Genomic DNA, 24,427 nt, shown 5'->3' with positions numbered 1-24,427 from the left:
TTCCATCACATTCACATGACTATGAGGCCCTATGAACAGTTATTCTCTCTTTCACATTTTTGTCTTCTAAAAGCCTCTTGGATGTTTGGATTCTTATTTTGCTCCGTAGACTTGAAATTTTTTTACTGATACATTCTCCCTCTTTAGATATTGTATATTGGACAACAGTGACACAAGCATCTGCACATGTGCATACATATACAGAGAGATAGTAGATACATAGATGATGATAGAAAGATAATAGATGATAGGTAGAAGCTATATAGAAAGATAGACAGATAGATGAAAGATGATATAGATAGATGGTAAATATGATGGATGATACATAGATATGATATATAGACAGACAGATAGATGATAGAGGTAGATGATAGAGATAGAAGATATAGATGATAAATAGAGATAAATAGAAATAATAGCTGAGTGATAGATATGTTAGAAATAGAGATAGATGAAAGATAGATAGGTAGATGATAGCTAGCTAGGTAGATAGATAGATAGATAGATAGATAGATAGATAGATAGATAAAGGAGAGGTATAAGTTATCTCTAAATGTATTTCATGTTTATGCTGAAAAGAGAAGAGAAAATTACCATGACTAAATATTAAATGAGAAAAACTTCAGACAATCACAAATAACTCTTGTATCCCAAAATTTACAGGTCAGCCCAGGTGTTATTCATGTCACTTAACTAATATGGATTTTCATGTCATTATATGTCACTATACATGGGTGCATCTGTAGTGGGCAGGTACACACCAATGAAGAAAAAAGATGAAGATACATGCCTCAAGAGATTTAGACTCTTTCTGGGAAAAACAAAGAACAAAAACATGAGCACAGATAACATACTTAGGCATGTAAAAAGGCTACCTGCACTAGAAAAATAGGGTATTGGAAGATTTTTTTATTTTTGGTTTTGGTTTTGTTTGTTTTTTCTTTTGTTTTTTGTTGTCTTAATTTAAGCTGTACTAATTTTATTTTCCTTAGTACAGTTTACTGAGTTGTGTTGTGGAATGTTTGTAGACTGTGTGAAGATATACTGCTGTATAATAAAAGGCTGAATGTCCCATGGCTAGTCAGAAGGTTTGTAGGGATTTCTGGGGATAAAGAGAACTCTGGGAGGAAGAAAGATAGAGTCTCTATCCAGAAGGCGAGAAAACATAAGGTGCAAGATAGAAGAGAGATAAACTAAGTGACAGAACATATTATAAATGGGTTAATTTAAGTTATAAGAGCTAGTTGAGGCAAGCCTAAGCTAAAGGCCAAGTTTTCATAATTAATAATAAGTTTCTGTGTGAGCTAGCAGCTGATGAAAAATACTACTACAGAGTTGAATGATTCTTAGTCTAAGACTGAAGAACTATTTTTTGGTCAATCCAGTTGGATAAGCTTCTCAGTGCAATGCACACACAGATCTCACTGCAGAAGTCACCCTAATTAGGCTCCCTTGCATCCCCTAGCGGTGATGTGACCTCTAATTGGAACATGCTTGTCAAGGTATGTTACCAAGTCTATATCTATATTAATTTCTTAATTTATACTTATATACCAGTGATATATAAGTGGTAATTAAAAGTAACCCCTGTCTGGGCAGTGGTGGCACATGCCTTTATTCCCAGCACTTGGGAGGCAGAGGTAGTTGGTTCTCTGTGAATTCGATGTCAGCCTGGTCGAGAGAGCTAGTTAGTTCTAGAGAGCCAAGGCTACACAAAGAAACTCTGTCTCAAAAATCCAAAAATATGTGTCCCCACTCTGAAAACCAACACACCCAGAGCCAAATGGTTTTAATGTAGAATTTTATAGGTCTTTCAAAGTACAGTTATTGCCAATACTCCTCAAATTATTCCACAAAACAGAAACAGAAGGAACATTGCCCAATTCATTTACTGAGGCCACAGTTACCCTAATACCAAAACACATAAAGACTGAAAATAAAAAGAAAGAGAATTACAAACCAATTTCCCTTATGAACAAATATGCAAAAATACTAAATAAAATGTCTGCAAATCCAAGAACACATCATCCATCATGATCAAGTAAGCTTCATCCCAGAAATGCAAGGATGGTTCAAAATATGTAAATTGAAAAATGTAATCCATCATATAAACAAACTTCAAGAAAAAAACAACATGGTCATCTCATTAGAAGAAAAGACCTTTGACAAAATTCAAATTATGTTCATTATAAAAGTCCAGGAGAGATTAGAAATACAAGGAACATACCTCAACATAGTAAAGGCAGTTTACAGGAAGTCCATGGACAACATCAATTGAAATGGAGAGGAAAAACTCAAAGCAATTCCACTAAAATAAGGAACAAGACAAGGTTGTCAATTCTCCATACATGTTTAATATCATACTTGAAGCATTAGTTAGAACAATAAGAAAACTGAAGGAGATCAATGGGATACAAACTGGAGAAGGGTAGATATGCCAAAACAAAGGGTAGATGGCGAAAACACCAGGAGCCCTCAAGGCTTCACAAACTACTATAGGCAACTAATAAATGCTGAGAGAAGGAAAAATAGTCTTCCTAATTGTTTATCCAATAACAAATGATCAGCCGTGAAATCCTACATTATACAGATCAAACAGTTGTATGATATATATATGTATATATATAACATTAATTGAAATATGTATATATAATATATAAAACAAAATGAAAAAATAAGCCATAAATTTGAAAGAGAGCAATTAGTGATTTATGAATGATTTTAGAGGGAGAAAAGAGAAAGGACAAATGGTATAATTACATTATGAACTCAAAAATAAGTGAAAAAAATTGGGGGAGGTGGGGGTTAAATATGTTTCCCAATTTTTCTCTCTTTGTCTGCCTCTGCTGTCCAATGAATAGTTAATGTGGCAGATTTCACCCAGAAAATGCTGCTTGCTGAGAATTTTTGAAAATTGCCAGGAAGAATAATTCTGCTACTGAGCATTCATCCCTTTTCAAGGGTTTAGACAGACTGCAGCCAGCAATCATTTAGGGTAAATGCATCTTTATAAATACATGTCTAAATCATGTAGTGTTTATTGACCTTTTCATGATAATAATGTATGAAGGGACAATCAAATCAGTGGTGACTTCTGAGAACATTGGTTTAGTGAGATTTCTATTGCTGTGAAAAATTAATTACCTGAAAATATCATCTAAAAAGGAGAGAGGTTTATTTGGGGTCATAATTTCCATGGCACTGGTCAATTGTCACTGAGGCCTATGACAGCACACTACTGTATGTTAAGAGCAGGTGTGGTAGAGGTAGCCTATTAACATATTCATAGACATAAAGGAAAGATACTGTGGGTATGGGTGGGCTAAATATCCCTTTCAGGACTCACACCTAGTGATATAACTTCCTCTATCAGGTTCTATTTCTTAAATTCTTACCATTTCACTATAGTAGCACAGGCTGAAGACCACAGCTTCAAACCAGGAAGCTGGTTTTTTGTAGACTACTTTGTAGACTACTGCAGGGACAAAGTGTTACCCAATGAATTACAAATTCTCAGCAAGCTGGACACAAGTACAAAGGGAACAGACACTGCTTGCTTCAATCCAGTTAAGTGATGAAGATGAGTGACTAGTTCTTGAGAAATGGAAGCTCCTGCCTCAAGCACATTGCATGCTGGGTAGCACCATTTCACTCTACTCCATTCAGTGATGTTCTAAGTTACAATATTTTTGGTCAATTTTGTTAGAAAGTCAGTGATATACAGAAGAATACAGTTCAGGAGAAGTTGGTCATAAAGTTAACTGGCCTCATCTCATTCCTTGGATTTTTCTCTTTGCTGTTTACCTAATCTAATTGCGTGAAGATTCTTTGCCATTTCCTTGCGCTGCCTTCCTTGGTTGAGCCATAGCTACTTTGGTTCCTTCCTCTTTGGAGAGTCCTCGATGAGTTACTTTTACTGTGTCTGCATTGTGTTTTGTTGGTCCTTGACTCCTTCTTTCTCTGTCAGTTCAGCATTACCATAACACTTTTAGGTAAAAGTCTCCATCTCAAACTCTAATTATCTCCCATTTTAGAGTACAATATGCAACTTTCCTGTTGTCTCACACAATGAGTGCAAACTCGGAATTTGTATAAATCACCATTTTAGATTCAAAAGGATTTTTTTTTCATTCATTCCCTGTTATTACTTTTTGGAATACCTATTTTTTAAAAAAGCTTAAAAATGACTATTTTCAAATCAATGATTCCCTGTGTCTGTCTATTTCTTGTGCCTTTTTCATTGGGTTTTTTCTTCTATTTGTTCTGCTCTATTCTGATAGGATTTTTATTATTGTTTAATCTTAAATTTTACTATCATACCTTAAAAGATTGTTTTGTAATGAGAGACAGAAAAAGGGTGGATCTAGATGGGAGGGGAGGTGGAGAGGAACTGGGAGGAGGAGATGGAAGGGGGAATGATAATATTATATATTATAATAATGATATATGAAAAACAAATCTATTTTCAATTAAAGAATGGTTATTTTTCAGAGCTAAACCATTGAAATCCAGGTCCAGGTCATCCGATTTCTTATTCTGACCTCTTCATGTGTCCTAACATGCAGGAAAAAAATCTCATATAATATTGCATCTTTTGTTGTTGTTGTTTGAGATAGGGTTTCTCTGTTTAGCTTTTGGATCCTGTCATATAACCTGCTCTGTAAACCAGGCTGGCCTAACCTCACAGAGATCCACCTGCCTCTGCCTCCTGAGTGCTGGGAATAAAGGTGTGTGCCACCACCACCTGGGTATGGTGTATTAAAAAAAAATTAAAATGCCTGTTGCTTGCTTCCTTATGCATTATATTAAAACTCAGTTTTCCTTATTGGAAGTTAGGGTGTACCTGTCTTATAGAAGGATTTTAACAAATTTTTAGATTCATTGTTTTCCTATTTTGAAATTCCTATTCCAACTTTTAAGAAAGCATCAATTACGCAGTTATTTCCTTACAGTTTTTGACTGATTTGTCCTTCAGGCAGTATCCACTACCTAACATTACTGTAGTAATTTTCACATTTGTAACCCTCTCCTCATAAGTTCAGCTAATACTCTGACCAGTCAGACATTTTGAGCCTATTGTTTGGCCTGGGTAGTGTCTGATTTTCTGTATTATTAGGTCAATTCATCTCTACTCTTCCTTTCTTTCTCTTTTGATGCCATGGCTACTATTCCTACAACAACAGGACCATTTCTTCAAAAGTTACTTTATATTAAAATTAAGTAAAGGACAGACACCCTCATTGGAAAGGGAATGGCTTTTACACTATTCTGGAATATCTTTCTCACTTTCTTTGCTAAATCTATGTGATGCTTATGGCTGTCACAACTTTTCTCTGACAACCTCAAATTCAGTTAGGTATCACTTTTGAGCAGAGGCCTTTCTCCATTGGATATGAGCGATTAACTGGAAGTCTAAATTTCATGCTTTATATTAAAAACTAAAGAATTTACATTCCTTGTAATTGAACTGTGATTCATTGTCAAATTTCCTCCCTGAGTAGTCATCTCCTGTATTGAAAATATACATATTGTCAGGAAGATGGCTAAATGAATAGGCATGGAGTTAGATTCTTTTGACAAACAGCAATTTAAATATAAAATATACATAGTTTTCATCATACACATTTGCCTTTTAAAGAGAAAAGGTTGAGATACATGTAAGAAGTAAAGATGTTGGATGCATTCAAGATGAAGTACAGAGGCTGATAGATTAGCTCAGAGTATGATGGTCGGTTGTGTTTGTGATACTCACAGCTAGGAGAGGAGGCTAATTCAGATGAAAAAAAAAGTCTGTGAAGAAAGCAACTGCTTTACTTAAACAGTTGTCTGATAAGCATCAGGAATTTCTACTATGTGGTAGGAATTTTGCTGACTTCTGATATGGAAAGTGATCTAGTTTTGTTTTTCTCTCCAGCTCTAGTAATTCAACGGATGAAGAAATACTTTCAATGCAATGAAAATGTCATGAAAGCAAGTGAGAGGAGAAAGGACATTGGAAAGGAGAAGATGGGATAAAAACTTGTTATGTGGTTCTAAAATTTAAGGAAGTTTCAGGTTCTCAAGCAGTTAGGTATCCTAAGAGCATGATATCTGTTTTAGTTAGGGTTTCTTTTGCTGTGACAGAACAACAGGAATAAATGTGACTCCAAGAGGAAAGCATTTATTTAAGGTTGTAGTTAAGTCCTTTATGAAGGGAAGATGGATCAAGAACTCATGGCACAAATCTTGAGGGGGCACTTGAAGCAGAAGGTGTAGAAGGGCACTACTTACTGGCTTGCTCAGCATGCTTTCTTATAGAATGCCAGACGTGCTTATATAGTATACCCGAGGGCTGCAGCACCAATCTTTGATCAAATTGTTTCAAAATAAGTTATGGCAGGGAATCAGACAGGAAATATTGAAACAATTATAAATTATAGCTACCATTGTAAGTTGATCCTCCCTTCACATTAAGGTGATGATTTCATCCTAAGGGACATTATATAGTATTTTCTGGGTCTACTGGTAATATGTAATAAATGTAATTGTGTGTTCATCTCTTATACATATACATAAATGTATATTTAAACATAGGTGTCCAATTCAGGTAAAAGTTTCCAACAAAATGGTAAGTAAACCAGGTAGTAGCATTGCTAATGCATTGTTATATAAATGGATAATTTATAGCTATGCTATGGAACTATGTAAGCATTTATTCTTTATTATTCATTAACAATAGAAGATGACTTTTTCATTACTCACTCTTCCTAGACTTTCTTGAAAGAATTAGTCCCACCTCTAATAGTGCTTGTAATAATCTACAGAATGGCAAAGCCTTACTGCTTTAGTTGTTTAAGATAAAACCACACGTTAGAGACTCACTGAGATCCTTTTGGCTTCCTCTTTTGTTTTTGGTGAGTTGAGGAAAAATATGTGGTAGCTTTTGCAAATCTGGACAATGGATTCGTTCAGCCTGTTAAATTGCAATGTCTGTAGAGGTTAAAGTATAAATCATTAGTTTGAATTAATAATTTTGCAAAAGAATCCATGACAAGAATATGGATGCACTTAATAGATGTGCATTTTTAAAGTGATTGTTGTAGAAAGTCAAAATTAAGGAGGAACATATTTGTTACCTACTCTTTCTCATGAAATCTGTGATCTCATTTTATTTTTCACCTAAGTTTTTACTTGTGAATCATTTCCTATCTTACTATGCATTATTTTGTGTTTGTGCCCATACAAAAATCTACTGTTTTGAAATGAAATCTCTTTAAAAAGTAGGATTTTTAAAGATCACCTTCTCTTAAGATTTGAGGCAAAATCATAGTACACATACATCTATAATTGTTCTCTTGTTTCCTGTAGCTCAAAACTGATGTGTTTCCTTTAATTAAGTACTGCAAAATTATACTCTTCTTTCTAGTAATATTGAACATATACACATTTACTATTCAAAGATAATCATACATCTTCAGTGGAACTGAATTACCTATGACAAAATTAGTTAACAAATCTGGGCATTTTAAAAAATGAACAATGAAGAATTTGAAAATATAAAATATTAATTAATATGTATTTATTCATAAATATATAATTATTTAAACATTTTATTTAACTATATTATTTTAAATATCTGTCATTTAAAATTAATAGTCAAATATTTTGTGAAACTTTAATGGATCACTAGAAAGATTAGGAATTTAAAAGATTATCAATTTAAAATACAGAATAAAAAAAGAGAGCTAAAACAATAACCTGAGTATAAATTTATTTTAAATCCAGAAAGATATTTTACAATTGCACTTAGTTGATTTGAGGCCTTATTTATTTTCTCCTCTTTCACCCTGACTTACCTAGAAGTAATAACATACAGGTATCAAGCAGAGAGAAGCTACTCCCACTTCTAAGCCTATTCCCCTATTGTATAAGGTCAAGTAAAAGAAATCTTATACAATAATTCTTAACATTTGGGGGCAGTTGAAAGCTACAATTTTATCTCTTCCATACTTAATACAGTTTCAGTTTAGGTTAGTTCTATTCCATCCATGGACTTGCTTACAACTAAATGCAATGGATATCTCATCTACTAGACATCTGCCAGATGCTCAGTAAAGAATGCCAAAAGAACTGGTTCCCTACCAGCAAAATCAGAACAGCAGAGTTTTTCTCCATGACACCTTTTAGAACTTTATGTCACAGTATATTTATGTTTGTATAAATATTTTTAGTAAAATAAATTAGGAGAAGACTAAGATGTCCCTACAGCCATTACAAAGCTGAGATTCTCTGAACTAACTTACTCTATTACATAATTATTGGCTAGTGTTTCCTTTACCTGTGGAGGTAATTGTCCTATTAGGAATTTGGCTCATGATGCTTTCTCATCTCAATTGCAGTATAGCACAATCATTAACTCAAAGGCTCCTTTAGGAAAAGCTGAAAGTAAGGAAGGTACTTACAAATTTAACAAACATGTCTGACAAGAATGCATTGAATTGCTTGAATAAGACAAGAGGAACAAAGAAAAACTCGTAAATAAAAACCAATATAAATGCATATTTAATACAAATGTAAAGACACATCTTATGGGATGCCCACTGTGGCACTCAAGCCTTATCTCCTTTCTCCCTCTTGATCTTGATTGATTTTTACTACATAAGCTATAATTATGAGGAAGAGGAAACTTATTTGGCCAGCCATCCTCTTGTCTAAGCATTATCTATTGGTATTAACATGTGTTGGAAACGTTTAAACAAAGTTTCCAAACACTTAAGGGTTTCTGAAAATTGATGAGTTCTTTTTTTCTATATTGAATCTACTGCAGTTTAATTTAGTTCTGTTTATTTCACTGTGCTCTTCTTCATTAAAATAACTGCAATGCTTTAGTGAAGATGCCAGCAGACATTGCATCCTGTGAGCAAGATCAGGAAATCAGAGCTCTACTGTGGTTATGTTTTTTCTGCATTGTATGAAAAAGAAAAAACTCTTAAGAAAAGCATTTTTTTTTTAGTTAAGTCATTTGGTGTGAATCTTTAAGAAATAATGATTGCCTCATCCTCCTGGCTCTGCTTTACAGAGGTGGATGCTTTCTTTGATATGTGAAGGTGTATTACTTGATTTCTGTTAAACTATAATGCACATGAACACTCATGGTTGAAAGATGCCTTAAGCCACTGAGGTATTTAAGAATATCCTGCCTGTTTCTATAGCAAGACCATTGATGTGCTGGACAGCATCATCAAAAAGGTCTTCAGTGAGCATTTCACCAAAGCCACATCCACTGTCATTTGTGGGTGTAGAGGCGTCGGCAATGTCTCTGATGTAGAGAAATAGAGCTATGCTGAGGTCCATTCATCTGAGACTATCAGCACTAAGAATATTTCTGCCCTGTGGCCTTCACTGTATTGTTTGTCTTTGTCTTGATGTGATAATAAATAACCGTATTTCACAGTGATAAATAAATTTCATAAACATAGTTACATAGATATATTAGTTTTAGTTATTGGCAATTTCCTACATTTTAGATTGCTATCAGAAAAGACTTAGAAATTTTCAAACATTTTCATTTTAAATTAAATTTGAGTGGTTTTTTTAAAAGTCATTCAGTGTAGAAAGTTTAATGCCTTGGGAATTTATCCTGGTTTGTCCCTGGTCAGATTCTCCAAGACTACTTCTAACTCAGTGTACATTAATTGCATTTTGACAAGGACAGCACACTTTATCTGTTACTTGTATCTTCTTGCTTCATGGGATTAAACATGTGATTGCACAATGCCTCGTAGAGAAAATGAGTAGAATAAGGTCATGAGAAAGGTACCATATGCTGGCTTTGATAGCTCACAATAATAAAGTCATGCATCACTGTTTCATGCAAAGGCTACCAAACTGGTTTTTCTGTAAAGTTTAGTTTTATATAACACTGTGAATAGACTGTGCCATTGTAATATTTTCGAACTATACTGGTGTAAAAGATGACTAGGGTTAATGACATTCCCTAAGTGGAATTAATAGCTGGTGCGATGGGTGAGATACCATCACTGTGAACTTTTTATCTCATATTAGCATGTCCTACACCCCTAGGAACTTTCTTGAATATCTAGATGCCAGAGACAACATCCATGATGCTGAGACTCAGTGTCTACAGAAATTCACACTTGTAAAGCACAAAATTTACCTTTGATCACATGAGCACAGACACCCTACTGATCATTTTATCTGTATTTCTTATTTTGTAAAACAATTGTCTTAAATTTTTGAACATTATGATTGTTGGATTCTTCACTAATTTGCTGATTCAACAGACAGACAGTGACAGAACTCTAAGATGTCAACAATTACACTCTTAAAAAAAGAAATAAGACACAGAAAACAAATTAAAAGCATTTTTTAATTTTTTGGCACTGTCCCTAAATGGACTTCTGAAATTTAAAAAAAAAAAAAAAAAAAAAAAAAAACATGATTTGAAGAAATCTAAATTCCCTGTAAACTTTCATAATACCAAACATGTGTCCAGCGTAACAGGTGAGGGAAAGCTTGGCAAATGATGCCTGAAGAACATATAACCAACTCCATGTTTTGTTTTGTTTTACTTGGTGTGCGTGGCCTATTTTGTTTTGTTTAAGCATTTATTGTATGATTAACTTTTGTTTGCTTGGGTTATCATTTTGTGAGAGGGACAATATGAATTTGGGTATCTAAGGGGGTTAGCAGTATCTAGGAAGGGTCAGGGAAGGACATAAAAAATTATCAAAATAAATTGAATATAAAATTTTTAGTTAAGAAAGGAGAAAAATAAAATTAAAATTAAACAGACTAAAAATTTTGTAGTATAAAATGTAACTGAAAACATTTTGACTACATCACTAAATCATTGTTATAGAACGCATAGTGTAGGTGTTCATTTTCTTTTCTTTTTTTTTTTTTTTTTTTTTTTTTTTTTTTTTTTTTTTTTTTTTTTTTTTTTTTTCTCGAGACAGGGTTTCTCTGTGTAGCTTTGAGCCTTTCCTGGAGCTCACTTGGTAGCCCAGGCTGGCCTCGAACTCACAGAGATCCGCCTGGCTCTGCCTCCTGATTGCTGGGATTAAAGGCATGCGCCACCACCGCCCGGCAGGTGTTCATTTTCAACAAATACAATGATTCCATTTAATCACACTTTTTTGTTGGGACCATCTGCTCCCCAATGATGACACAGAGACATTAATTATGAAAGCTCAGCTGATGGCTTAGGCTTGTTCCAACTCATTCTTATAACTTAAGTTAACACATACCTTTTAATCTACGTTCTTTTATGTGGTTTGGTTACATTTTCTTTTACTCCTCATGTTACTCCCTCTCTGTCTGGCCAGTGACTCTACCTTTTTCTTCTCAGCATTCATTCTGCCCTGAAAATTTTGCCTAGATCTTCGCCATTCAGCTTTTTATTAACACAATCACAGTGATATATTTTCACACACTGTAAAGAAATATTCCATAACATTTCCCTCTCTTTCTCTAAATAGAAAAGAAAGGTTTTAACTCTAAAATAATAAAACTATAAACAAAAAGAATGACTATTAAGTAAGAATTACATTTACAATGTTCAGTCCATTTATTTGTATTTGGCATATTTGGAGAAAATACTTCATTATTTATTTTATCTTGATGTGTCCAAAGCTTTATACATAATTTACCTTTTATCATAACTAAGGAAGACTGTAACTACCTAGTCTTCAACTCGATCAAAGACCCCAGAAGGATGTAATACTACCTGAGTAAACAGGAAGTGCAATGTAAGCCACTTTCAAACCTATAGAAATGATAGAAATAGCTGGATGCTTGGACATTCACCCAAGGTTCCTCTGTAATGTTGGGGCATCCATCTTTGGTTTATGGGCCCAGAATATTGGACAGGTATTTTTGTGAAGCAGGAATTTTTGAAAGATTGTCCTACCTTGTCTTGACAAAGTTTGGCAGTCACCTTCTTTTGTGTTCTGCTTGTCTAATTTGGATAACATTGTAGCAGCAGTGAAAGTTAGGGCCGTTTTTTGCCCAGGTAATTAGCTTTGCCAGCTGGAAAGCAATCTCCATATGGAGGTTCTTCAATGTTCATCATCCTTTTATGAAGTAGATTGGTAATTCCAGGAGCAGATGTGTCTCACTCTCATGAAAAGCCCTTGTTATTAAAACATTTTAAGTGTTATATTCTATAGGTCATATTTAAAGTATTTGAAGATCACCTATCTATCTAAAAATATATCTCTGTATGACCTTGAAAACATACCTAGTATGACTATAAGTTTGATTGTTATAGGTGACTTACCTGTATTTCTTTATTATCCTAAATAGGTTGTAATAATAACTTTCAAGGACTAGAAATTTACATTTCATTGTTAAATGAGCTCCATAGGTACAATATCTTAAACAAGAGTAAAAACATATGTCCTGTCAATTCTAACAAAAATAACCTTAAATTTGTATCAATATACAAAAGTCCACTCCAATGTAAAATATTCAAGACTAGTGGTTGTTCAAAGGTAGACTCAGCAATCCACCCTTTTATCCCATCATTTCTATATTATACCACCCCTTTTACCTTTTAGAAAGAGATCCTTGAATCTAATATCCTGTTGCTGGAGGGCTTCTCTCCAGGTTTCACCAAGCCCCGCAGTCCCACAATCCACCTATAAAATAATCACTCAGACACTTACATTACTTATAAACTGTATGGCCATGGCAGGCTTCTTGCTAACTGTTCTTATATCTTAAATTAACCCATTTCTATAAATCTATACCTTGCCACATGGCTCGTGGCTTACCGGTACTTTACATGCTGCTTGTCCTGGTGGCAGCTCCAGGAGGTCTCTCTTTCCTTCCTACTTCCTCAATTCTCCTCTCTCCTTGTCCTGCCTATACTTCCTGCCTGGTCACTGGCCAATCAGTGCTTTATTTATATAGAGGATATCCACAACAATATCCTTTGTTCAGTTTTTTTCTGATCATGAACAATAACAATTTGTAACCAAAACCCCAAACAATGACAAACATCCATAACTCACAAAATGACCAAAACACACCTACCGTGTCTCTTAGGCATGTGAGCATTGTGTTCTGGATACTGCTTCCTGTTGTCTGGGGCCCTGGCATCTTTTAAGGTACTCTGAGAAAATTAACTTAATGGTCAAGTCCTGGGAGAGCTAGCTATTGTCTACTCTGTGATGTGAAAATGTAAGGCTTATTTGAAGTCTGGCTGGAGTAGTCTGTGAGGCTGGACTACCTGGGCCACCTGTTTTCATTGGTGTCTGGTCCCTTTGCTCTAAAAACACAAAAACTTTCAAAGGTAACAACATATCTGCATTAACATAGTATAGACTGTGCATTGTACATGATCCAGTCAAACATGATATTTTTGCTTTAAGTTTGAGCAGGTGAAATATATGTCACCTGTCTTATAGTTAGGTTTATTTCTCTATGTCTGTAATCAGGATTTTTAGGGGATCATCTCTGGTCAAATCTGATCTCTATCAACCTTGAGTAAATCCATGGCCTTTCATTTCCTGTGGAAACAAAGCCATAATTTGTTCCCCAATGGAACATAATTTTTGACTTATATTTTGGAGTTAAGACACTTTTAATATATATGGATTGGTTTAGTTTAGTAGTTTTTGCAATCCAGTGTCTCTCAGCAGCTATCATTTGCTCATCAGCAATCAAAAAATTTAAAGTCAATACAACACCATACAGGATCCAGACTCCATGTGTATTTTCCATTTTACATGATGTATCCTTTTATAATATTTTAAACACTTTATCTTATTACTATAAACTATTTTTTCTATGACTGTTATACCTTTCTTTCCATTTTTGTGTCTACGCACAGTTTCTAAACACACTGTAACCTCTTTTTTTTTTTTTTGGTTTTTCGAGACAGGGTTTCTCTGTGTAGTTTTGCGCCTTTCCTGGAGCTCACTTGGTAGCCCAGGCTGGCCTCGAACTCACAGAGATCCTCCTGGCTCTGCCTCCCGAGTGCTGGGATTAAAGGCGTGCGCCACCACCGCCCGGCTACACTGTAACCTCTTTAGAGAGTTTTTTCCTGCCTGGATCTGCTTTACTGTGTATCTGTAAGCTTTTCTTCTGCATGAGCAAAATCTTAAACCACCAAGCAGCATATAGCTCATGGTGTGCTGGTGGTTTAGGCCTACAGGCAGTGACTGAGAGATGTGTCTGTACTGTGGCTTCAGGAGAGACTGCAGGAGTAGGAAGCTGCTTTGGGCTCTGTTTTTGTGTGTTTGAAACCTTTTTTAAAGCTTTCTTGGGTCTTATGTGGAATATGTGCCCCGACATTGGACACCATTTGCAAACAGATTTTTCTTCATGACTGTCGACTCCCCAATAATGACATGGAGACTTACTATTAATTTTGAAAGCTCGGCTGATGGCTTAGACTTGTTCATAACTAGCTTTCATAACTTAACCTAACCCATTTCTATTCATCTACGTGTTGCCACACGAGTCATGGCTTTTACCTCTCCTCCTGCATGTCTGTTCCTTCTGTTTTGCTGGTGACTCCAACTTTTTTCCCAGCATTCTCTCTTCCCCAATAATCCTGCCTAGATATTAGCTATTCAGCTTTTTATTGAACCAATCAGAATAATACATCTTCACAGTGTACAAAAAGATTACTCCAAAACAGTTCCAGACTTTATTTTGTGATATAAAAATTTATATGTATAAATGTTTGTATATATATATTCATATGTATGAATATGTTTTTGTTAATTTTCATCTGAGAAATTTTAATAACCTCAGAGTAAGTTGAATAGGCAAATCTCTTTATCCTTCATTTCATAAAATCTATGGTTCTCATTAATTATGTTTTCTACCCATGTTACCTACAGAGCTTTAACACCAGAAACTGTAAATATCATGGTATCATTCAGCTTATTCTAGATTAGCCAAGAGTGTAAGACAAATATCTACTATCATTGTCTACCTTAGGTTTCAAGATTAATTTTTTAAATCCATTGTTTTATTATTGACAAATATACATTTATAATTACTAGTGACTACATAACCATGTATTAGAATGTGAATATACTAGAATAATTTATGGCCTGCCACTATTACTTATAATTTCAAACATTTCTGGCATCAATAAGCATGAAAAATCATTGTTTCAGAAGAACTGTGAAGAAAAAGTATATGTGAAAATCATCTACTGAATATTTGAGTTAAATTTCTCATGTATTCACTCCACATCTGTAGCCATACTGTTTCAAAACAGTTATACTATACAAGTCATACACAAAAAGACTAACATTAAGAACTCTATTTAGTTGTAAAGATTTTATCTATAAACACTGGACCTTTCAGGGATAAGAATGATTTAAAAGTATTAAGAAAAAGGAACTGAGATGAGGATCTTTACAGAGCAGTAAATATTCTTGGCCACTTATTGAAAGATGTATCATGCAAGAGCATAGATGTTGTAGAAAGATGGTGAAGGTACTTAAGTAGAATGATTTCTTACTGCTTCACATTAATGAACACCTCTTTGGGGTCAGTTGAGAAGCAGAGCAAATATAAACTCAAGCTGTAATACCTTCAAATGCACCATAGCTTTCTGCATTTAAAACTATTGTCAAAAGCATGCTTCCAAAACAGGACTAATGTTTTGAAGTCAAATAATCAAGTAAGATAACTCACGTACAAGTCTGAGGAAACAACAGCAAAAATAATTATCTTTCTTCTTTCTAAAGTTTTGACAATTTGAACTCATTGACACTTGTGTTCTCAACAACTTAAAATTTCTTAATTTCTGCAGCATCCATCTCTGAGATTTATTTTTCCTTCTGAAAACTTCCCTGACATTTGAATGTTTTAAACATCCATTATTTTTAAGCAATTACATAACATTATTCTATCTCCTTTCCCTTGTGTGTGACAGTGTGGTTAAGTGTGCATTCATATGTATGTGTATATATATATATATATATATATATATATATATATATATATATGCCAGAGAAGAACCTCAGGTGTTATTAGTTAAATACCAAACCACTTTTGTGTTTTATGTTTTTAGGATGAAGTCTCTCACTGACCTGAAACTTGATTAATAGATCAGACTGGCTGGTAAGCCAAGCTCTAGGACCTATCTGCCTCTGCTGTCCCAGCACAAAAATTTTGATCCCAAACCACTACATCTGGCCCCCACTGTCCCATTTCTCCCATTACTCAAGTAAGACATGGAATGCTAAGTGTTTACTACTACTTGACATAAAGAAAAGCATTTCTATTTTTGTGAAGCCGTGTAACAATCTACTACCCTTGTAAATATTCTTCCTAGATTGCAAAACTTTCTAAGCCTGGTGTTGTGCTACTTGAACAAATACAAATGTTTGTTAATACAAGAGACATGAGACAGGATTCTAATGAAAGGATTCCATGTAATAACCTTGGAGAACCAAGGGGTTGATCAGATTGACTCAGAAGAGCATGGATGAGAGCTTACTTGCAGAGGCATGGTAGACTCAATGACAGCTGCATCTCAGAGAAGTTCCACCACAGTATGTAGGCACTGGAGAAGGCTGCTGCACTGGAGTTCTGATCTCTGTTTACTTCTTTCCTCCTATGTATTCTGGAAGATTGCCTCAAGGACACTCACAGTTTAAACATGAAGGAAATAAGCATCAAAACCCTAGGTATTTTACCGATGGCTCTCCTGCTCTAAGTAATGTCAACAGCATCATCACTATTACCACATACCAGTGTTATCAATGCATCCCTGCTATTTTCACAACATGGCTTGCATACACATTATTTTGGATACCTACAAAGCCAAGTGGGCTTTATGACTCATGAAGAACATATTATACCAGATGTAAATTGCTATTCTTTATCAAATAACTCCTTCCTCCAACTCTTGAATTTTTCTGTAACTTTCAGTGTTTTTCTTGCCTCTTATGGCTGTTAAGATATGTATATGACCTTTTCCTGAATATTGGGTTACCATAACACAACATTATTCAATTATTCTCAGCAGTTTACATGGGCAATACTTTTTGTTAGTAACACATTGACTACTGTAAAGTATCTCTCCACAAATTAGGCATAAATTAAAGCTTTTAAAAGTCAATTTGACAAGAATGTCACACAAGGAAAGAAGAATAATTTCTTAGTGTGTTATGAACCCTTACAATGTACATGTTTATGCCTGTCTTAGCATACAAAGCATGAGTTTCCTTCTATAGGTTGGCCTTTAACCAAATCAGGAAGTTATTGCTTGCTGCCAAAACTGTTGTACTGGAATTATGTTGGTAGATGAGCCTTGCCATGCTTGCTTCTAGCATTAGTATGTAGTGAGCCCTCCCACTGGTGTCCACCAGAAGATTCCCTAGTCTCAATGAAGCTCTGAAACCAGTCAGCACAGTCAGGCTTCAAGATCAATCTCAGTCTGATTTTTCCATGTAGTGGAAGCAGAGAATGAAATGCCTTTAGCACTTGAGTCCATGTAATTTATTCTGCCATGTATCTAGCAGTAACCTCAACAGCCTGAATGTGATGAGGAGTCTTACAGACCTTACTCCCTATTCACTTCAGGCACTGACATTTTATTAAATAACCTTATACCTGTCACCAATGTCTTTTCCCATATATGTGTACAACTGCTTACCAATTATTTAATCATTGGCTTCATCTGTTAACGCATCAGTTTTCTTGTGATTCATTACCAAATGAATACAACATTTAGAGGCAGCTTTACATGTAGATTTGAAAAGTGTCAGGACAGTCCTTGAGGGCCTAGTACTTCCTACTTCATGAAAGTCAAAATGGCATCTGGATTTTATATCTATGTGCATGCTAAATAAAATCCTCTTAGGTGTTTAGTAGAGGTAGAGCTGATCCCATTCTTATGTCATGTTATTCCTTTAAAAAGAAAATTTAAGTATCATTTCATAATCTATCTATAGTTAGCAATTATTCTTCATGAGCTTGCTGTGACCTCACCGACACTGCTAGGTGCAGTTAGCTTATGCCATAAATAGTTCTCTGCTTCTGGCTCCTTATGGTCCCTCTGTATGGGGACTTCTTATCTGAAGTAAGTATTTTCTGGTAGGGTCAGTGATTCTGGGACAACAAAAATTGTCTAACATTTCTTATCCTCAGGTAAAAGTGTCCAGTGGCATATGTAGCAGATGTCCTGTTGAACACCCTTGTACAATATTTATATGTTCAGGATAGAATTATCCACAGTGTACTCTTTGAGGAGGGGCTCATTGTCCACACTTAGAACAAGTTAAACTTTGTTCATCTTCACTTCTTTGTACTTATCCATCTATGATTGCCTATAGTTCAGAGGATTTTGATTCAAGAATGTACCTGTGATTGGATTATACTTGGGACATTTTAAAGTATTTTCTCTGTCTTTCCTTTTAAAAGTATCATTAGAATACATACTGTATATTAAGTCATTTTTAGATAACTCAAATTGTAGACTTCCAATTTCCATAAATGTAATTCTTTCAGACTTCATTTTATGTAATATAAGCATTTGTATCCATATGTATATATACACACACATGTATGTAAATGTATGTGTACTTATTCATTTTCAGATAAGGAAGTTTTATGATCTAAAAATCAAATGAAACAGCCAAATTCCTTTGTTCCCCATTTCATTAGTCCATGCCTGTCATTGATTCTCTTTCCTTGCCGGTGTACCCTATAGAACATTGGTATCAGCATATGTTAATATTGTAGTGTCATTCAGTCTACCCCAGAATCGCAAAGACTATATACTACATACATTGTTTACCTTAGTTGATTCTAGTAGGCAGACTCACAACACCAAAGAAACAAAAGCTGTGTTTTCCTTCCTTTTAGAGTTGTAACAATTTGAACATATTGATTCTTATGCTCCCAGTAAATTACCATTTCTTAATCTCACCAACATTAGCCTTTGAACTATATTTTTCCTTCAGAGTTCACTGGCATTTGACAATTGTTTAAAACAGCATCCATGGTTCCTAAGCCATTAGACATCACTATATGTGTCCTCTCTCTTATGTGTTTTTTGGTGGGTGGGTAGTAAAGAGAATTGTTTCATTTGTTTTGTTTCAATATTAAATTTGTCGGTGGCTTCAAACTTGGTAAATAGACATGCCAGGCTGGTTAGTCAAGATCAAAGATCCACCTCTCTATTTCCACTATCAATGAGATTATAAACCTTAGCCACCACAGCATCCTTCCACTGTGCTCCTCCTTCTATTATTTCAAGTAGAGTCTGGTTGTAGGAGCATGAGTCATCTGACCATATTGTGACTGTAATGAGAAAGTGTGAAATGAATCCATGAGAGTCTGTTAAAGGGTATCAATGAATTTATTAAACTATAAAATGGGGAGAAATACACTCATAGATATAGAACAAAGTAAATAGCCATTGATGTCCTCCATTCTGCCCGGAGGTGAATGTGGAACCAGCTGTCCAGTTTCCAACCACCTTCAGAGAGACCAAGCACATGCCCCCCTCCTCAGTTTTAATCAATCACATACCCAGAGAAAACCATCCCTTTATTGGGCCAGATACCCTAAGATTATTGGCAGAGCCAATTCACACACCACTTCCCCTTTTTGTCTAAACAAGAAGGTTCTAAACAAACTTATCTACAATATGAACAATTATCAAGTATCATCTAGAAGAAAGAAAAGTAATAACATAGATAAAAATGGAACTAAAACCAACAAGAACATGAAGCAAGAAACATATACTAAATGTCCAAGCCAAAGATAATTGGCAAGTTACAACAATTACTCCAATAGGTGTCCTATCCTAAAGAATTTAAATCTTGCACTTGAAATGCTCTTAGCTAAAATATGAGAAGATTGTACCTACCTAATCTTCAACCCTATCAAAGCCTTGGAAGGAAAATATTACCTGATTATGTGGGAAGTGCAAACAAGAAACTTCTGAAACATGCAAGGTATGATAGAAAGAGCTGGCTGCCTGGACAGTCACCCAATGTTTCTCTGCACTGTTGAGGCAACCATTATTGGCTACAGGCATAGACTATCTTTTTTTTTTTTTTTTTTTTTTTTTTGGTTTTTTGGTTTTTCGAGACAGGGTTTCTCTGCATAGCTTTGCGCCTGTCCTGGGACTCACTTGGTAGCCCAGGCTGGCCTCGAACTCACAGAGATCCGCCTGGCTCTGCCTCCCGAGTGCTGGGATTAAAGGCATGCGCCACCACCGCCCGGCCAGGCATAGACTATCTAACAGAACATTTTCAGAAATGGGAAATTTTAAAGGACTGTTCTACCCTATCTTGGCAAGGTATGGCAGTCACTTTTTTCTTTGTCCTGTTCGTCCAGGTTGGACAGTGTTCTTACTGTCTGCAATTGAGGCAAGGGCAGTTCTTTGACCAACATGCCACTTTTGCCAAGAAGAAGGCAAACTCATATGGAGTGTCTTAGATGCCCATCATTCTCTGATGGAGGGGAGTACAGGGAAGGTTGGGAATAGATGGCAGTTATCAGGAGCAATCGTGTCTCACATCAATAGAATTATCAGTTAATGAAACATTTAAATGCCATATTCTCTAGGTCTATTAAGTGTTTGAAGATTACCTATCCATCTGACATATATCTATGAAACCTAACTAGAATATCCAGAAAACCTAACTAACATGGCTATATGTATGACAAGCATGGATGACTATTAACCTATAATTCCTGCCAACCTAAGTAGCTTAAAGGCTAAGGCTTCATATTCTAAAAAATAAACCATCTGTAGATATATATAAAGTGTAAGAACAATGACCTTGAATTTGTGACAATATACAAAAATATCTTAATCAGTGGTAGAAATATATATTACAATATGACATCGATATCTTCATTTGTATTAATATACAAAGCATTCTAAACAAAGTATGTACAACTTACATACAGTATGACAAACATAATTTTATGTTTGTATCAATATACAAAAATATTTTAAACAGGAGTAGGAACATGTACAATATTACAAATATAGTTTTGTATTTGTATCAATATACAATTTCTCTTAAACAAGAATAGCAAAATAGTTTTACATTTGTATCAATATACAAAAATCCATATCAATATAAACTATCTAAAGCTGATAGTTACTGAATTAGTTTAAAAGTAGATGTAATAATCTACTTTATTATCCTATTCTATCTATTCCCCTTTTTTGTTTTCCAAAAGTGATTCCTGAGTCTAAACAGAGATTCCTGAGTCTAAATTGAGATTCCTGAGTCTAAACTTTATTGTTACACCCCCAACCCTATTACAACTCATAACCAACCCCTTACAGATGACAATTATCCATAAGCCAAAGGAAACAAAAACCTGTTGGAAAAACCTGTTGGAAAAGGTTTTTATCTTGGAATTGCTTCTTGCTGTCTAGAGAGTGACAATATCTCTGTGGGATCCTCTAATAAAAACAAAAACAAACAAACAAACAAAAAAAACCCTAAAACAACGGCTAAGTCTCATTAGACTATCTGTAGCATTTGTAGCCAGTCTCAGAGCATTGGGTAAAGCTTATCTGAAGTTTTGGCTAGAGATGTAAGATAACAGAGGTGCAAGATGGGAACCCTCTCAGTTAGCCACCTTAGAATAGTATTGAGGTAGTCTTGAGCAGTTTGTATCCCTAAGACAATCTTTGAGTGGTTTTATTGGCTCAATGGCATAATTATGAACCAGGTAGAATCGTTGTGGGGCCCCATCTTACTTCTGGAGACTTGCGAGATGACTGTTAGGAAAATTCATTGTTCATTTAGGAAAGCTTAAGCATTATTGATATCAAAATGGAAAGTTTAAATTTTAGGATAGCACTGTATCTTAAAGTTTCCAAAGAATCAAGAATAAGTGTTAGGAGAGACAGGAATTTGACAACAGTCTCTAGATTTTTGGTTTTCTTCTTTCCCACATCAGGTGGTTCTTCTAATTCCTATTCCTGTAATTGTATAAATAGTGAGGTTAATTCTGTTTTATCAGGAATAAATTCAGCAGTTTCAATATGTAAAACAACTCTTTCTGTATATCGAGAGTCAGTAACTATATTGAGAGGTCATGTAAAGTCCACTAGTACCATAAGGATGGCATACAATTCTGACTTTTGTACAGAATTGTAAGGGCTTTGAGTCACTTACTTAAATTGCCTGATTTATATCCTGCCTTTCCTGATTTATTTGCATCAGTATGGAATGTAGGGACTCTAGAGATTGGTGTTCTCCATACAATGTGTGGAAGGACCCAACTGATTCTTTTTATTAATTTAATTATCTTGCTTTTGGAATAACTGTTTTAATCTCTCCCAAAAAGTTCCTGCAAACTCTTTACCAGTATTTGTTATCTTCCCATAGAGAGGAAATTTTTTCATTAGTTAAAGGTACTACAATTTCTGCTGGGTCCATTTCTGTCAGTTGGCAAAGTCTTAATTTTTCTTTTCAAATCCAATCAGATATCTTTCCATGTATGTCTTTAATTTTTTACTCTGTTTATGTGGTAGAAATATCCATTCTAATATAATATCTTCCCTGTGCATCAAAATCCCTGTAGGGGATTGCCTAGAGGGTAATATATCCAGAATTCAGTTAAACTCTGGATCCACATGATCCACATGTGCATTCTGTAATTTCTTTTCCATCAAAGCCAATTCTCTTTCAGCTTCAGCTGATAATTATCTTGGATTATTTAAGTCCTTGTCCCCATCTATGGTACTGAACAAATTACTCAGTTCGTCAGGACTTATCCCAATTGTGGGCCGTAAATTGGAAATGTCTCCTAGCAATCTTTGAAAGTCATTATAAGTTGATCTCTACTGATTTGTACCTTTTGGGCTCTATATTTTTGTAGACCTATTTTATATCATAAGTAATTAATAGTATCTCCTCTGTATATTTCAGAAGCAATTTATAATCCCCAGCAAGCAAAATGTACACAAATTATTTCCAACTGTTTTTGTACAAAATATTGGCACAGAATGGGGCTATTTAATATTCCCTATGGGAGCATTACCATTATTATCTCTTAACAGGCTAAGAATTATTTTAAGCAGATACCCTGAAGGCAAATTTTTCCCCATCCTTTTCTTGTAGAGGTATAGAGAAGAAACGGTCTTTTAAATCAATAACTATAGCAGGCCACTCTTTAGGTAACAGAGAAGGCAGAGGCAGTCCAGGCTGTAGAGAGCCCACCAGCTGAACTTTATTTGTAGCTCTCATATCTATTGGCATTCTCCATTTTCCAGAATTTTTTAAAATAACAAATACAAGAGAATTCCAAGGGATGGCAGATTCTTCAATATGTCAAGCATTTAGCTGCTCCTGAACTAGCTGTTCTAAGGCCTGTAATTTCTCTGATGCCATAGGCCACTGCCCAACCCAGACCGATTTGTCAGTTAACCATTTTAGGGGTACGACTGTTGGTACCTCTGAGAGTTCAACAGCTGTTGTTCCCTGTTTTTGTACAGCCTGAACTGTCAATGACTGATTCTTATAGTGTCTTATAATTTTACACCCAGAAATATGAATTGGTTTATGGTCCATTTCTGAGATTGGAGGAATATTAATCTGGGCATTCCATTGCTGTAACCACAACAAAAAGCAAAGAACGATGAAGACTGGTATTCTTCTTCTTTTTTTATCTTTATATTTGAGATTATTATACAGTGACATTGTTTCTCCTTTGCCTTTCCTCCCTCCAAACCCTTCCACTTATCCTTCCTCTCTCCCTTTCAAATTCATGTCTCCCTTTCAATTAATTGTTACCATATGCGTATGTGTTTGTACTCCTAAATGTAACATGCTCAGACTGTATAATGTTACTTGTATGTACGTTTTCAGGGTTGACCATTTGGTATTGGATAACTAATTGGTGTGCACTTTCCTGGATTTCTCCCACTCTCAGCAGTCCTTAGTTGCCTGTAATTCTTTGTGTAGTGTTGAGGCTCATGATCTTTCATCTCATTCATTTGTTATTAGTCTTATGTGGAGTAATATCATAAAAGGTATACATTATAGAAATGTAATAATCAGACATAGCGTATAGTTTTTCCAAGTAAAAACTAAATATGCATTATTTAACTAGCTACTTTACCCAATGTTAGATCAAGTTTATAATATTTTGTTTTTCTCTGGAAGTCTACCACTTGTCCTCCTAGTAAGATCCGTGTTCTTTAATTTCTCACATTGTGTTCACTACTAAGATCATATATGAAACCCATCTCTGATGAAAATGCTGCTGTGAGGAAAAAGAAAGATTTGAAAGTATTCTACTGACCCACTGGGTTCCAACAATTTGGCCCCAAGACATGGCATCCAGGACAAATGTGTGAGCTATTTATACATTCATAGCTATTCCAGCATACATGCAGCCTGTGGGCCCCAGTTTGAAAATGACTGTCAGGTACTTTGTAGTTATTGAAGTTTGAGTCGATGATGGC

General features: G+C 35.1%; 1 protein-coding gene across 1 annotated transcript in view; it reads right to left on the bottom strand.

Moving 5' to 3' along the window:
• LOC114702136 (prolactin-2B1-like) overlaps window positions 1–9,333 on the bottom strand; it is a 65,250-nt gene extending 55,917 nt beyond the window's left edge. Inside the window, exon 1 of the mRNA XM_037206449.1 lies at window positions 9,180–9,333. Coding sequence (XP_037062344.1) covers window positions 9,180–9,333 — 154 coding nt within the window. The remainder of the gene's footprint in view (window positions 1–9,179) is intronic.
• Between the last annotated feature and the right edge of the window lie 15,094 nt (window positions 9,334–24,427).

Source organism: Peromyscus leucopus, chromosome 5 (assembly GCF_004664715.2).
Source record: "Peromyscus leucopus breed LL Stock chromosome 5, UCI_PerLeu_2.1, whole genome shotgun sequence".
Lineage (NCBI taxonomy): Eukaryota > Metazoa > Chordata > Mammalia > Rodentia > Cricetidae > Peromyscus > Peromyscus leucopus.
The sequence above is the reverse complement of the archived record's forward strand: the minus strand, read 5'-3'. Positions and strand labels throughout refer to the sequence as shown.